General features: G+C 28.9%; 1 protein-coding gene across 4 annotated transcripts in view; it reads left to right on the top strand.

Moving 5' to 3' along the window:
- Positions 1-16,992, top strand: part of Efa6 (Exchange factor for Arf 6) — a 396,188-nt gene that overhangs the window by 296,522 nt on the left and 82,674 nt on the right. For 3 of the 4 annotated variants that reach the window (XM_075359859.1, XM_075359858.1, XM_075359857.1), the window contains exon 7: positions 15,321-15,431. The exons of the other annotated variant lie outside the window; for it this stretch is intronic. In XM_075359859.1, coding sequence (XP_075215974.1) covers positions 15,321-15,431 — 111 coding nt within the window. The remainder of the gene's footprint in view (positions 1-15,320; positions 15,432-16,992) is intronic. 4 annotated transcript variants of the gene reach the window in all.

Raw genomic sequence — 16,992 nt, 5'->3', positions numbered from 1 at the left:
TTTTGTAGAAAATGTTGGTAAAAAATGTAACTTCTATTACTGGTATTGCAATTCAGTTATTTTTCACTAAATGTTTAAATATTGTTTATTTATACAGTTTTAATTTCATATTAATTTTAAAAACAGTTGAATTTATTATTTTAAATTATTCATGATAAAATATTTTTGTTCAGTTTAATTACATTTATGGGACTGATATCGGCTTCATTTGAAATTATTTATTCAAATGTAAAGTAAATATTGCTAATGTTACTACTTTTTATTTATTATTATTATTATGCAGATAAAATTCAGTTTATATTATAGTTTGAAATAATTTTTAAGAGTTTTGTACTTTTGAGCTACTTTAATTGCATTATTTGTGTTTTTTTTAACTTATCCATAGCACAACTTGCCTCACTGAGTCCAGATTTGACCCTTGCATTTACTCTTCCTCAGCATATGAATATGTTATTTCTATAGATAATGTGATATATATTTCAATCTCTCAACCATGAGCATTTGAAGACATTGGTGTCTGTGTAAACAAAACTTTGCTGTTGGTAGGTCTTTGAAAATTAATTTTGAAGATTACTTGATTTTTTTTCTATAAATTAATTGATAGAAATAAATTCATGGAGAAGTCCCTTTTACACCTGGTAGTTATTTTATAGTACTCTTTATATTGCTCTTGTATTCCGAAACTATAAATTCCTTACATTTTCTGAAAGGAATTGTAGTTTGTTTACTTTGTCTGCATTATTTTATTTTGACTTCCTGAACTTAAAATAATGTCCTGTACTTTAATTTCACTTGAGCTACTGCCGGCTATAGTTTTGCTTTTAACTACTTATATCTGTTCATTAGCATACAGTTAGTCTAAACATTCTTTTAGCAGTTAGCACAGTGGATAGAATGGAAGAACTGTTGTTTTAAATCTTACTCCTTTTTTGTATTTATTTTTCTTTATTGTGATTATATTGCTTTTTGTTTTTGAGAGATTTTTTTATTAAAAAGCTTAATATAGAGCCAATGTCAACTTTCTTCTCTCATAGTTTTTAAAAATAAAAAATAAAAATTTTCAGTATTTTTATTTTATGACAAAATCATCATGGAAATGCTACATGCTTCAACAGCCTTACAAATCATAAAGATTTATTATTTAAATATGGAATCAGTTACAGATACATATCCTTTAAAAGCTTTTGTTTGACTGATATATTAGTTAAACAAATGCACAGTTCATCATTTGGTTAAAAAATTTGAAGAGAATTTTCTCTATTTGATGTTGAAAACTAATTCATGAAAGAAACGCAAGGAGTCGAGAGAATATTGTAAGTGCAAGTGTCCATGAAAAAACTGAAATTTATTGGTTTTACATCATTCACAAGAATTTTACCTTTCTTTAACAACAGAATGGTGAATTTTGCATCAAGATCCTTGGTCTATACCCATATAAGATGCAGCTACCTCAAGAATTAAAGCCACAGAATCATTCTTTCCGTAGACAGTTTGCTGGTTGGACTATAGAGTAGCTCGAAACGGATCCAAATATCCATTAAAAAAAATTCATGTTTTCAAATGAGGCTTATTTTTGCCTTGATGGCTTTATAAACAAGCAAAATTGCCATATTTGGGATGATTCAAATCCAAAAATGATTCAGCAACAACCATTACATCCAAAAAAAAATCATTGTTTTGTGTGGATTACAAGCTGATAACTTTATTGGGCCATTTTTTTTTCAAAGATGAGCAAGGAGATTTATGATTTTTTTATTTGCGAATTTGGAAAATTTTGATTAAATGAAATATGGTTTCAACAGGATTGTACCACATGCCAACAGTTCTGAAAAGTTTGGTGATTAAATAATTTCATGAAATGGTAATGTAAATTGGCCACCCACGATCATGTGATTTGACTCCCTTATACTTTTTTCGCTGGGGTTATGATAAGTTACAAGTTTAAAGCAACAAACCACTAACAATTTATGACTTGAAACAAATATTTAATGCGTTATTATTGGAATTCAAGCTGATTCGTGCAAAAAAGTCACATGATTTTTTTTTATAGACTAAGCAAAGCCATGAAGGCCATATGAATGATATTGTTTTTTAAACATAATGTAATGTTATAAGCATCAAATAAAAAATGTATGATGTTACACATACTTTTTGTTTTTTTTGCAATTTTACTTATTGCACTGAAATTGAAAGACTTTATATTAATTATTATTTAAAAATTATATGGAAACTGAGTGAAAAATGAATAATAATACTCTTCACTGTCTCAAGATTAAATTTGTTTGCCTGATCCTTTGCTTTTTGGTCAAATTAAAATTTATTATTTCATTTTGTTTTTAATTTTCTAAATTGATTTCTTTCAATCAGATTCAGTTTCTGATTATGTGTGACATCTCATGCCCTAAGAAACTTATTTTCATACCTTATTCTCCACACATAAGCTTTATTTTTTTTGTAGTTAATTAATTACCTTAATCCCTTTCTTATCAATATTCAGACACTTTATTGCAAATTGTTGACTGGAGTTAATAAATAAAAGATTGTCTTAAAATATATCAATGGTAAATTAATACCAGTTGATTAATATAGATTTACTTCAGTAAATGTCATTATAGAACTACAAAGTGCAGATATGCAACAATGCAACAATTTCCTATAATAGAGTAAAAAAAATTCTTCATTATCAGACTTAATCAGTAATGTTTCTGACAATAGATTTTTTCAAAGTTAATTGTTATTGCTTTAAAAATTTTAAATATATATATATATATATATATATATACAATTCAATTATTCTTTAAAAATATGTCGTTATTTTGAATTAGCTTAGTATTTTTAACTGATTATGATATGGAGAATTTTGTCAACAATTGCAGAATTCATATTTTGGAATTACCTATATTGATAAAATAAGTATTACAATCTCTTGCTGATTTAATTAAATGTAATCTCTTTTTCAGAAATCAGCTTATAAATTTGGTTGAAACTTAAGAAAAACAAAAATATAAATTTAGATTCCATAGTACTTCTTTCTAATAATGCTAAATATTACACATTTTTTTCTAATGATGCTAAATATTACATTTTATTTCTAATGATGCTAAATATTACACATTTTATTTATCCAAAATGTGATCCATCAGTTTAAGTGGACTGCTTGTGATAAATATCTCCAATTTCCATTTGGAGGTCTCTGTCAGCTTTTCGGATGACGTAAGTGTTTTGAAATTAATCACACTAATTTTCAAGAACAAGAAATAATTAAAGTGTATGCAGGAGTAGTGTAATAACCTGTTTTTGCCAAAAATTGTATGAATTACTGGTGAATGAGCCAGAGCATTGTTATGGAAAAGGAGAAAAATCATAATTTGAAATGGATGGAATGAATGCATTAAGTCAATTGATTTTAGGTAGTCCAATACATCTTTATAATCTGTTTACTGTACAGTTCTCTGGCACAAATTTTTCATATATGATTTTGGCTAGTAAAAAACTTAGTCTTACTCCAGATAACACAATTTTTTGGTCATTGAGACAGATTTGGACTGTTTCAGACTTTGGCACTTTGTTTCTGAATTGAATATGAGTCTTATGTTTAATATATATAAATACAAGGGTAAATCAAATATAAACGGGATTTCTGTTCATTAGCGCCTACAGTTGGTAGCACAGGGCTCACGCTTCTAGTATGCTTGGGCAAGGTCATTAGGAGTGGGGAGAGCCAGCCATTCTACACTCCCAACCAATTCATCAGTAACACTTACGATGTCGGAGCAACAGGTGCACCCCTCCACTGCGCAACACATAAATATGAAATTTCTTGCTTGTGAAGGAGTTCAAGCAACAGAAATTTTCTGGAGATTGACTCCACAGTTCAGGGACCAAACATTGTCAAGGACTCGTGTGTTTGCCTGGCATAAAAAGCTCAAGGAAGGACAAGAACGAGTGGAAAATCAGGAACACCTGATTTTTTCTCAGACCAGCATTACAGACAAAAACATTTGCGCGGTTTGAGACGTTCTTGAAGATGATGGATGAGAGTATCTGAAATTGCAGAACAAGTCGGAATAAGTTATGGGAGTTATCAGGTGATTATCAGAAACGACCTACAGATCTGTAAAAAGTGTGCAGATGGGCCCCTCACCTTTTGATTGCAGATCAGAAGTTGAGACGTTTGGAAGTCTGTCAGAGACTTATAGCAAGAGGAAGGTTTGCAAAAGAAGGTGATGCATTTTTGAGTTGAATCGTCACTTGTGTCGAAACATGGGTCCACCACTGCATTTCTGAGTCAAAACAAGCCAGTATAAAATGGGGGAGGAAAGGGGAAGTGAAAGTCAGTGTAATCTTTCACCTCCTCTTTCCTCCCCAGTGAAAGCCAAGACTCGACTGTCCGCTGGCTAGGTTCTTTCAATCATTTTTTTTGACCAGCAAGGCATTTTGCTCATTAATTTTTGTATGAGCAACGCACAATCAATGCTGCTTACAACTGTGAGCTGTTGAACAAGCTGTATATCACTGCAAAAGATGAGACCAACAAATTCGAGAGGCCATCCTCCACGACAACACCAGGCCCCATACTGCAACTCTAACGTTCTCAAAACGAGAAGAAATGCTCTGGACCAAATTGAACATCCTCCCTACAGCCCAAACCTGTTATCCTGCAATGTTCATTTGTTTGGGCCGCTTAAAGAAGCTGTAGGAGGGCAACAATTTGAAGATGACAAGGGCATGGAAGGATTTGTGCGCAATTGGCTCCTGGCGCAACCAGCTTCATTATACGATGCTGCAATAAAATTAATTAATAAAAAACCTTTCTTCTCACTGGGAAAGCAGGAAAGTATTTTTTCTTCTAGAAAGTATACTTTCTTCTATTTCTAAAGCAGGAAAGTATATAGAAAAATAAATTATATTTACCTTTTATTTTTCAATAATAAAATTGTTTTTAAAAATAGAGTCCTGTTTATATTTGATTATTTACTTTTTATATACATATAAATATTACTTTATTATTACTTTATATATATATATATATATATTATTTTATTGAAATTAATCTTTTTAAGATCCATATTATTCCTCTGTACTGTTAAATTATATATTTTAAATTGTACTAACATACGAGGTGTGGCAGAAAAGTAATGAAAAATTTTTTTTTTCAAAATTTATTTTATTTTTATTTAACAGTGTTATCACCTTCAAAGTAGTTCCCTTGGACAATTATAAATTGATGGAGGCGTTTCCATTGTTCATAACAATGCTAGAAGGCTTCAACTGGAATTGCTGTAATTTCATTTTCCACTGTTTCCTGTCCTTCCAAAAATGCTTTGTGCCTCTGAAAAACTTATGCTGTTGATAAGGAGTGTTCCCCAAAGGCTCGTTGCAATTTTTCATAGATCAGAATCTCAGATTCACAAAGTTTAACATAAAATTTGATGGCGCACATCATTGCTCCAAATTTTGCTTTACCATTAAAGCCCAACAGGACAAGGAACATGGGGGGTGGTGTGGCGCGACCGGAACATCACTAGGCGGGTGTCTTCCCCTATGGGGTTGGGATGTACCATTTTCATATGGTATGTTGTTTTTAATTTGCCTCAAATCTATGAGACATTTACAAGAAAGAAGTTCAGTAAAGTAAAACTAGGCACGGAGTTTGTGCTACTGCGAACTCGGTTAGCTAGTTCAGAGGGCAATGATGTTGTAGGATATTCAAAATGTCCGGATGAGACCTACAGCGAAGGCAAAAGCTGAGTTTGAAAATCACGATGTAAATGTCTTGGTAGAAATTTACATCGGTCGCATCCCAATGAGGCCTGGCTTATTACTGTGAGATGTAAAAAGTTATAGGGTGAAAGACGACTCCTGTTACAATCCAAGCCCATCAAGGCTTGGATTGGGGAGGAACGACTAGAAGCGTCACAATGCTTCCCCTACAGGGTTGGGATGGATGTACTATTTTCATAATGCACTACAAAAACACAAATTCGTGTTGAAACTTTCACTAAGTGTTTGGGAGTGGTTGATGCGCAAGCTATGTGAAAGGGAACCTTCATCATTGCCAGATCAATCCCAGTGTTGTCAGTTTCATTAATTTTCCACCATATCTCGTACAGCACCTAGTACAGATAATTGAGGTAATACATTTCTTACCTTAATTTTATCATGATAGTACTTTCACAGGATCCCGTATCCTTAGTGATGGTTGAATTCGTTTTATTAAATTGTACATTAAAATAAAAATATTAAAAATACTAAGAATGTTAAAAATTAACAGTATGCTGTGTCATCAAAATAAAACCATGTACATAGTGTAGTTTTCATTTGAGCACTGTAATATTATAATGAAATTTATATATTAATTTATTATATGAGTGCTACTATCCCTTGTTACAATTATAAGAGTGTCTCCCTCAAATACTATCCTGGTGATTGCACAAATTATATGTTTTAAAAATATATGTTTTTCTTATATATAAGTGCCATTTCAATCGTTTCATTTTATTTTATAAATTCCAAACAGATTGTTTATTTTATAATTACATTTTTTCAAATATTTTATTATATGGTTAGGTTTGTATACCAGTTTAAATATTTCTTTATTATAAATTTTAGTTATCACTGTTATAAGAAATATATTTCAACAAAACTATTTTGAATTTAATAACAAATATTATTCACAAAAAAATACCTTATGTGGGATTTCCACTATCAGTAATTATGTCAGAAATATATTTACAGAATTTTGAAAGCAGATTAGTGTATGGTATTACTTATGCACATAAAATTTTAATATGAACATGTATGTTGGTGATATTTTCATTATATATAACCAAATAACAATGAACATAATATTAAAAACAATAAAATTTTAAACTATTTAGATATCAATATCAAAATAAACAAAGATAACTAGATTGAAATATCAGTGTATAGAAAGCCTGCATCTAATAATAAAACAGTTCATAAAAAATTAAATCACTCGTGGTCTCATAAAATTAAAATTTATATAAATATGATTAAAAAAGCAATCCAGTACACCCATAATAACAAAGAAAAATTAAATAACAAAATAAACATCATTAAACATACAACAATTGAAAATGGATATGATACTACTGTAATTATTAATGTTTAGAAAGACAAATATCAGAACATAAATACAAAATAACTACATTACAACCAATTCATAATAAAACGCAAAAAAGTGAAAACATATACTTAAAGTATGTGTTACACTGCACTAATAAGATAATTACATTAGAGGTATTATAAAATAATAAAAAAGGTTTATCTATTATGGCAGACCATCTAATAAATAAACATTCTATTTCTAATACTGACATAAATTTAGAAATATTGGAGATTAATAAAGATGACAAAATATTAAATACAAAAAACATATTATATATGTAAATACAAACAAAGTTTCAATATGATAAATTTTCAATATGAGCAGTTTAATAAAATGAATTCACTCATGACCGAGAATGCGGTATCCTGTGAAAGTATTATCATGATAAAATTAAGGTAAGAAATGTTTTATCTCTATTGTCTGTAATAGGTGGTTTTTGTTAGTAGAATTTAAGTTATATAAATACATATTTCTTTTAAGCCTCTCTCACTAAAATGCTAACAACATTAAATGAATGACAATCAAAGGAACAGGCAGGCTTCAGAAGCTGTTTTAGCACAGCAGATTACATCCAAGTTGTTCAGCAAATCATAGAGAGACATGAGTATACCATGCCCCTATGTATGGCCTTTATTGATTATGAAAAGGCATTTGATTTGTTAACAATGCAAGCCATAGTAACTGCATTACATAACCAGGGTGTAAGCACAGTCTTTCCTAAACTTGCTGCAATCACTCTATGAAGAAGCAAAAGCTACCACCATCTGTGTCAACAAACATTAAGTAGAGATAAATATTAAAAAAGTGTACTACAAGATAGCGCTATATCATACCCATGCTCTTCTCAGCCTGCCTCTAGGAGGTGTTTAGAAAGCTGGATTGGGAAGAAGAGGGCATGTTAATAAATGGCACTTGTCTAAACCACCTGAGATTCACAGATGATATCTTGTTCTCTTCTCACAAGAACCAGAAGAAAGACAAATAAAGGAACTGCAGGTGGCTGGTGAACCCTGTGGTTTAAGGATGAACCTTAAAAAGAGCCAGGTCACATTCAACAAGTTTACTGAGGAAAGAATTTAGCCAAGAAAGAGTTTTGTCATTGGAAAAGAAGTCAAACAAGTAGATTATTATATATATCTGGCCAGTGGATGTCAAGTGAGGGTGATACAGTCAAAAAAGTTGAATGACGAGTTAAGCTTGGGTGGCAGGCATTTGGGAAACTTAACATTGTTTTTTAGAACAAACTCTCTTTTTGTCTTAAAAAGAAAGTTTTCAATCAATATATCCCGTCAGTTTTTACCTATGGAAGCAAAACTAAGACATTAACCGTTGAATCATTACAAAAGCTGCAGGTAACACAAAGAAATATGGAACAGTGTATGCTTAGAGTTATCAGATGGAATAGGAAGATTTGTAAGTAGATCAGAGAAAAAATTAGAATGGTAGTGGGCAGACCATTTAGCAAAGAATTCATTGCAGATGGAGTAAATTAGCAGTTAAATGGATACCAACATTAAACGCATACAAAAAAGAACAAAGGCTTGTTGGATTGATGATATCAAGTACATTGGAATGAATTCGGAGGTCATACAGGACTCTGTTAGTTCGAATCATGCTGAAGAGGCCTTCCATCTCCTGCAATGGATCGATGATAGCAGTTGAAATGAAATGATGTTGATATCTTTCTTTTGCATTGGCAGGCCCTTGCCTGCTTTACTGTCAACAAAGTATAAAAAATTAGTAACTAAACATTTCAGAAGTATAGCAGTCCATAACTATTAAATTTATTATTATCATTATAATTTTTCATTTCATCAGATGTGATTTAAATTATTTATTAGTTTTAAAGGTATTATTTATTGTTTTAGATGATTTTCACTGTTATAGACATTAGGGTATATTTTAACCATATTCTTATTAGTATATTTATAAAGTAATACCTTCCTAGATTAATGTTTTTTGTTGGATTGTGTTTTTTCAAACTGAATAAGTTACGTAGAGTTATGTGGAATGAGGACAGTCTGTTAAACACTAGTTAAATTTTTGATAATGTAGATAAGGAATATTGGTCTTAATTTACTTACATACTAACAAATTTTTCATCTTTAAGAGACTAAAAAATAAATCTTCATTAGTAGATGACAAAAGAAGTCATTTGCTAAGTCAATGTAAATGATTTTTATTATTAAGAGTCTAAAAGAATGGATTTATTTTGACTTAACATCTTTTTTTTATGAAATGTTTATCAAACACATTAGCTGCTTTAGTAAGTCAATATCGACTGAACCCTTATGAAAAATTTTAATAAATCAGAAGCTTTCATGTTTATTTCAATATCTACTTCTTTCTTCATTCTTTATATATAAGTGTAACTTCTGTTGATGGATGATTTAATTTATTTACTCTAATGCGTGCTTTTTTATTCTCTCTATTCAAGATTTTACAGTATCTTTTTATAATGGTAGAGTACTCATCATTGTAACCATGAATATTTTTTTATATGGTAATCTTTTACACAAAATCAGTACACCCTTAGTAGTCTAGAAAAAATTTTTCAAGTATTACTTCTTTTAAAAGTAGAGAATATTAATAAAATATTATTTCAATGTGTTCATTAATGCTTTAGTTTTGTTATATACAAACATTCAATTAGAAACAATCAAGTCATGTCAACAGAAACAATAAAAATGGTCAAGAAGGGTCGCAAAATTACTTTTTGTAATATATGCTAGTGCTCCCTTATTAAAACAATTAAGTTTATTGTAGTCACAAACTCAAATAAATTTGAACTTCTCTTAGCACTGTTCTACTTAATTATGTCATCCTGTTGTCTTAAGGCTTCAACACACAATTATTGCTCATAGAAAGACAATTATCAATGTGTGTATGTAATTGCATTATTATTGTTGTTTTAATTGTGCAATTTTTTTTATAGAAATGTTAACCAGTTAGGTCTTTCAGAATTTAATATACAAAAAAATTCCTGGAATTAGTTTATTTTACAAAAACTGCTTACACAAAATCGTTTTGGTGTACATTTCTTTCAAAGTAGCTTGCTTCAGCTGCTACATACTTTTAATAACATTTATAAAGATGGAAACAATCCCGAATACATTTGAGATATTATCCTCAGCTGCTTTGTCGCATTGGTCAAAATATTTTTTGTATCCTTGTACTTTTCCCTCTTCAGAGCATTTTTCAAGTGAGAAAGTAAAAAGTATTTGGTATGAAGTTTGAGAATATGATAGATGTTTCAGAGTTTTGGGATTAAACAGAGGTAATGTTGATTTTTACTGAACAACAGCATTTTATTTGTGGATCATACAAAAAATACCATGACTAATCTCCTGTTGTGATTTTGCTCTGAGAACTTTTATCTTGACTAGCTATAGTGATGTGATCTCCTGCCAATGATATATGCGTTTCTAAGTGATTTCCGGACAACATTATTGGAACAGTGTGTTGACAAATGCAACAGATGTTCAGATCATTAAAAAGAATATTATGGCAACTTCCAACTGATATCCCAGCTATTGAAGCCTTCTCTTTTGACAGTTTTTCTTTTTTCAGTTCAAATAAAATTTTCAACACTTGATATTTTTTACTTTGTTGAGGTAGATGGGCGGGCACCCACTACAAATGTTATCTTTAATATTAACATGACCATCACTATAGCACTTATGCCAATCATAAACCACTGTATTTTTCATTGCCAATTTGATAGTTGTGTGTTGTTAAATCGCTGATGTTTTTCACTCCAGTGTACGCAATACCAAACAAATAGCTTTAAGTATTATTCTATACAAAACAGGAAATACATGATTAAGTTATATTGTAATGTCATGAATGATGCAAACATAAAAACCAAAACTTTCCGTATGATAGCTGTTTTAAACTGTACAAGTTAATTCGTGAAACCTTTTGAGGAATCTTGTATTATAATTTTTGTGTCATTTTAAAATATTTGTAGTTATTATTGTATTGTTTTTAATTCTCTGAATTTTTTAATATATTTAGTGTTCACAGTTTATTGTTGTACATAGCACTTTTTTATCAAAATACAAATCACAAAAAAATTTAGGCCTAATATTATGCATAATGTAAATTTGAGTGGAAAGAGATAAAAGTAGCCATGAAGATATGAGATTAGTGCTTCTAACTTATTGTTAGATTTTAGGAAAATAAGGGTTAATTTAACAAAATGTGAACACCGAGAATAAATGAAAAGTAAAAGTAAATGTAAGATAAATTTTATGGTACCAGTTTGTTGATGTCTTCTCACTGCAATAGATCATCATATATTAATAAATCTCTATAATTTAGTGCTTATGTTACTCATTCTATGTGTACAACCAAGTGAAGAATTTTGACATTGTATTATCAGTTCCTGGGCTACCAGCTTAATAAAAAATTGACACTGGTCATGAAAAAATCGCTTAATTTACTAACCATCCCCCATAGAGAACAGCTACTACAGAGTCTGAAAAGTTCCACTTTTAAACATGTAAATGTGACAACTGGCATATTTTCTTAATATGGAAATTTTGTAGTCCTGAATAATTTCAGTTTGAAATTGACATTACTACTAGTGACCACATTACTACTGTTGTGTTATAATGAATCTGATAGATTTATCTTAATTTATATTACTGTAAACGTTATAAGTAAGTGATTATCTTTGGCTTTTTAAGTGTTTTTTTTTTTTTTTTTATACATGTAATTAACCTTGATTGATATTAAAATCGGATTTTATTGTTATTGTAAATATATAAATGAAATTGAACAAGCCTAGTATATAAATTTATCTGGTTTCAAGATCATGAGATTAATAGCAATTGACAAGCGGTTAAAATATATCTGATCAAAGTTTTTTAAAGTTTGACTTTAATCTTATAGGGAATGTACTTTACTTAAAAAAAATGAGAACTTTAATTATTATTGAGAAGGATTTACTTATTGTTCTTTATTGATATTTTCCCCTTCAAAATAGTTGCCCAGAGATGTGATACATTATCCCATTGTTACTTCCAATCCAGAAAACATTTAAGGAAAACATTTTTTAGCATAGTCTTAACTTCATTAACAATTTTTTTCTTTTTCATTTATTCTTACAAGTCATTGTTGTTTTAATGTTCTCTTAATCAATAGGAACAAAAAAACGTTGCAGTCTGCTATGTCTGAAGAATATAGAAGCTGCGGCATCAATATGGAGTTATTATTTGTTAAGTAATCACAAAGTAAAATATAATCTGAGTCAGTATTGTGGTGCAAAAATCCAAGAATCCTTTGTTCACATTTGTGGTTGTTTTCTTTGTCTCATGTAAATGGCGTAAAACTATATTATGCTGTTCAGTATTTATAGTAGAAGTAGGTGATGCTATTTCAGAAAAAAAACACAATAATGAAATGCTTAATATTAATCTAACTTGCTTTTCTCAGTCCTCGTTCTTTATGAAACTTCTAATCAGATGACTGGACCTTCATTACAATATTATAACTACGCACCCGTGTTTTGTCACCTGGTATGATACATTTAACAATTTCTGAGTCATCAGCGATGTTAGCTAACATTGTTCTGTGATATTACTTTAGTTGAAAATTCAGCATTTTGGAACAAATTTTGCTGCTTCTCCATTTGTACCACTCAAAAACCTTTGGTATTGATTAACAAACTGGCCAAAAGCCTTCTCTACAACTTCACTGTTTTTATTCTATTTTTAATGAATATCTTTTATTCCATAATTTTTTAACAAAATATATCATCTAATAAAATACCTCCTAATTATTTGGTTGCCAAATTTGAACTACATGTCCAGTATAGCTGAAAATATTAATATAATTATAGGCAGTGTTGCCATCATGTGGGAAAAAGACAAACTCAGTCAAAAAACAGCATGCAGAATTTAAAAGTTTTTCTTTTAATCCCACCCTGTGTGTTTGTGTGTATGCCACGCACGCATGCATGCATGTATCTTAATATATCTTATACTGATCAGATTATGCTTAATAAACCTGTGTCAACTTACAATTGGTCATTGTAAACATTCTCCGCTTCAGATTCGTTTCTTATACATTATTGTTAGTTTACTGTAACATTTTAACCCCTTTACTGTGGTATCAATATGTTTGCCTACTTGTAGGATACATTACATACATACCTTCAAAAATACATACCTCGTAGGATACATACCTTCAACATTTTAAATTATTTTCATAAATTAGAAATTTAAAGATTTTTAAAGAACAATTTTTATAATTAATAATGAAATTGTGCTAGAAGTGTATAAAAGTTATCTTATTACTTATGAAATACATGTTATATCCTTATTTTACAAAATGTATGTATATAACTAGAAAAAAAAAATAGTAAATATAAAAGCCATTAAGTATGCGTTGTCAAAGGTACATATTATCTTTGATATCCATACTATATCATTAGTTAAAAAGTTTAATATGAAATTGTTTCTACCAAATCTATTATTTAGCCATTACTGACTTAAATCTTATATATACATAACCCCAATGATAACAAAGCCTGTCATGACAAAATGTACTACATAAAACATGTATTTCTAAATTTGATGACCTGAATGTAATTTAAATTATATAATAAATCATTAGAAAAATTGTATTAATCAATATCTGAAATGTGCACAAACATTAATCTAAGTTAATTTAAAAGTTTAAGATTTGTCCTTAGAATACTCTGTATTGAGATACAGGATTAAAAAATGTATATATATATATATATATATATATATATATATATATATATATATATATATTACATTTTTCAATTATTGAAATGTATATTTAATGTGTGGACCATGTCAATAAATAAGGTAGACAGTTGAATATTGTTTGAAAGTTGTAAAATAATGCAACAAAAGGCTTGGAATAAGTTTGTTAATTTTATTTAAAATTTCACTGTATGTCATTACAGTCTCAAGATAAACAAAGAATTTCATATTATGGGTAATTTAAGTTAGCATTATAAATTATTTTATTAAACAGTTTTAGTTATGATCTTGAGAAATTACTTTCTCTCTTGATGTTGTATTTGTATTATGTCTTTTGTTTTTGTATATTGCATTTAAAACATATTTTAGAAGTAAAACAACAAGATTTTTAATTCGCTTACTAATTGATATACTGCCTCATGTTGAATTGTTAATCTGTTTACAGTTTAATGATTTGTTTTGCTAACCATTTCCCTGTGTGTTAACTGAACTCAAGTAATTGAAGTACATCAGCGACTTGTTCATTTAAGTTTAAATAAAAATAATTTTAACTGTATTAAACTTGAGCCTGTGTCCTGAAGGGTTATAGAATAGCTAACAGTTAATCAAATTGCTGATTGAATTGTTATTAGTGGTTGGAGACTAAGCTAATTTGTAATGTGTTGACAATTGCATTGTCAACAATATCATCTCTGCTTTTGAAATAATATATATTACATATTTTTGATATCTTTGTTTTCTTACAAGAATTTTTTGAATGCTCTATACAATTCTATGATAAATAATGATATCAATATTTACAGTTTGATATCTATTCTAGATTACGTAATAATGTATTTTTTTTATCATTTTCCTATTGATAGTTCATTATTTTATTTCTCATTGATTTGGATTAATAGATAATTTGAATTGCAATCAAATAGCATGGACTTTTTATTGTTTAATTTGTCTTTTATTTCTGGATAAGGGTCTAAGACTCAGCGTTCATGTCATCACATATTATCCCTTGATTTCTAAGCCTGTTGTTGCATATTTATATCTAAATCTGATCGATTTAATAAAGGTGGTTTGAAGACACATGTATGGTATGAGCATTTGTTTTCATTTAGATTGGATTTATTTTTTATACAGTACTTAACCCATATTAGTTCCCATCATACTGTCATAAGTAGCTTAATGAGTTGCTTTTACTTTACTTTCCTGTCCTTATTCAAATAGTACAATGTTTTGTTTTTCGGATAAACTTTCACAATGTATCTTGTAAGTTACTTTATTTATTTCTGTCAGTATTTATGTGTGCTCTAATATCTTGGTATCTTATTTATTGTCTATAAATGGCATATTAAAAAACAATCCATTTAGTTCTATTTTGGTAATAATGTATTACTATGTTTTCTTCCTTTTTTGTAAGTTGTGTAGTTTTTAAAATAAAGAATGTAATTGTGAAGGTTAAAGGTCCTGAGAAAGATGTCGTGAGTCCGCAAAATAGATTGCTGCAGAATATACGAACAACATTAAAAGATGACCAATCTCCAGTTGAAGACCAGTCGGGATATCAGGTACAGAAGCGTGTTATGAATCAGTTTTCTCGAATGCTGTCTGTTACTTCTTCCCATCTCTAATTAAAAGTAGGATTAATTGATAAAGCTGAGAAATTCCTTTTCTTTTTCTTTTTGCATGATGGTAACTTTGTGAATGAAATTTCTCTAATAATAATTCCTTGGTTCAATTTAAATTTTAAAATAACAATTTTTTTTGTGATGCTTTATTTGTTTTTCAACAGTCATTTGTTGCACTTATCATTCCTTTCTGTTATGTACTAATCTTGTAATGACAAATTCTAAAACTGTATATTTTGCCATCTTAGGTTTAGACTTTTACGCAAATCACATGTTATTGTAATCTATGAACTGTAGAATTATGCTGACTATTTTCTCCTTTTTTTCTATTTTTTTTTTTTAATGTTGGCTTATATAAATAATGTTATAAAAACTCATAATTATCTTTTAGTAATAATTATCTCATAATTAAATCATTATCTTTTTCTTTATAAACATCACAAATTATGATTAGTTTTCTTATTTGTTATTTAGACTACATAGCGTGATGAAAGATAAATAATAAGTTTAGAAATAGTATATATTGTTTGGAAATTAATTGTGCATGTAGATTTTTTATTACTTGTATAGGACATGTTTTAAAAACAATAGGAAAGTGGATTTGTGTTAGATTACAATTTACCAGAAATTCGAAATTTACAAGTAGAAATTTAAAGTAGAAGAAAAAGAAAAGATCTGTATCTGATTTCTGTAGACTTGAATTGAAGTGCCTGTTAAGTCTCCCTTCTTAATGATATCATTCAGATTGAAGTGTAGCTTAAATAAAATTTTGCTATACATATTGTGTCGTATGTGGTTTTTTGTTTTTTTTTTTTAAGTGTTTCTTATCTACTGCCATAAAATGAGTTATGAGTTTTGTTCAAACTTTAAAAGCTAGAGGATATTCTCAATTTTTTCCAATTTTTATAAAAAAATTCCTACTTTTATAAAAAAAAACTGATGGTACTGTTTCTTATGGATAATTTAAGTGAAAAATTGTTTAAGCTGAATAATTTGTTGGTATGTATAGACAATCCCAAGATATCTTCTTGTTTGTCATTATCCTTGCTCTTGTTTTAATATTGGATTTTTATGGTGTCATGATAAATGGCTTGATATTATTGTAACATAAAAGTATTTTCATATTAATTTTTAAGAAGTTAGTTGGTAATCTTCAGGTAAAAAAAAATATATTACGTTCTACTAGATTCCTCAGAACCTTAGCTCATGCATTCTGTAATCTCCAATCATTGTTTGTCTTAATTCCCTTTTGCTATTTTTTCCGAAATTGAATTCTTGAAAGAAAGTGAAATTTTCTCAAGATTTCATCTCTATGTTTCTTATAAAAAACTCCTTTTATGTAGTTACTGTAATTTTTTTTTATTGTAAACTGACCTATGTGTTAAATAAAATGTCCTTTAAAATAAAAATAGTATTTTTTAAGTTAGTTGAATTAAACATTTTTAGGGTTAATTTTGAATCAATTATTTACTAAATTGTTTATTTTTAATTTGGCACTGAT

This window comes from Lycorma delicatula, chromosome 3, assembly GCF_047948215.1.
Source record: "Lycorma delicatula isolate Av1 chromosome 3, ASM4794821v1, whole genome shotgun sequence".
In the NCBI taxonomy this organism is placed as follows: Eukaryota; Metazoa; Arthropoda; class Insecta; order Hemiptera; family Fulgoridae; genus Lycorma; species Lycorma delicatula.
Note: the sequence above shows the minus strand (reverse complement) of the source record. Positions and strands in the feature narration are given on the sequence as shown.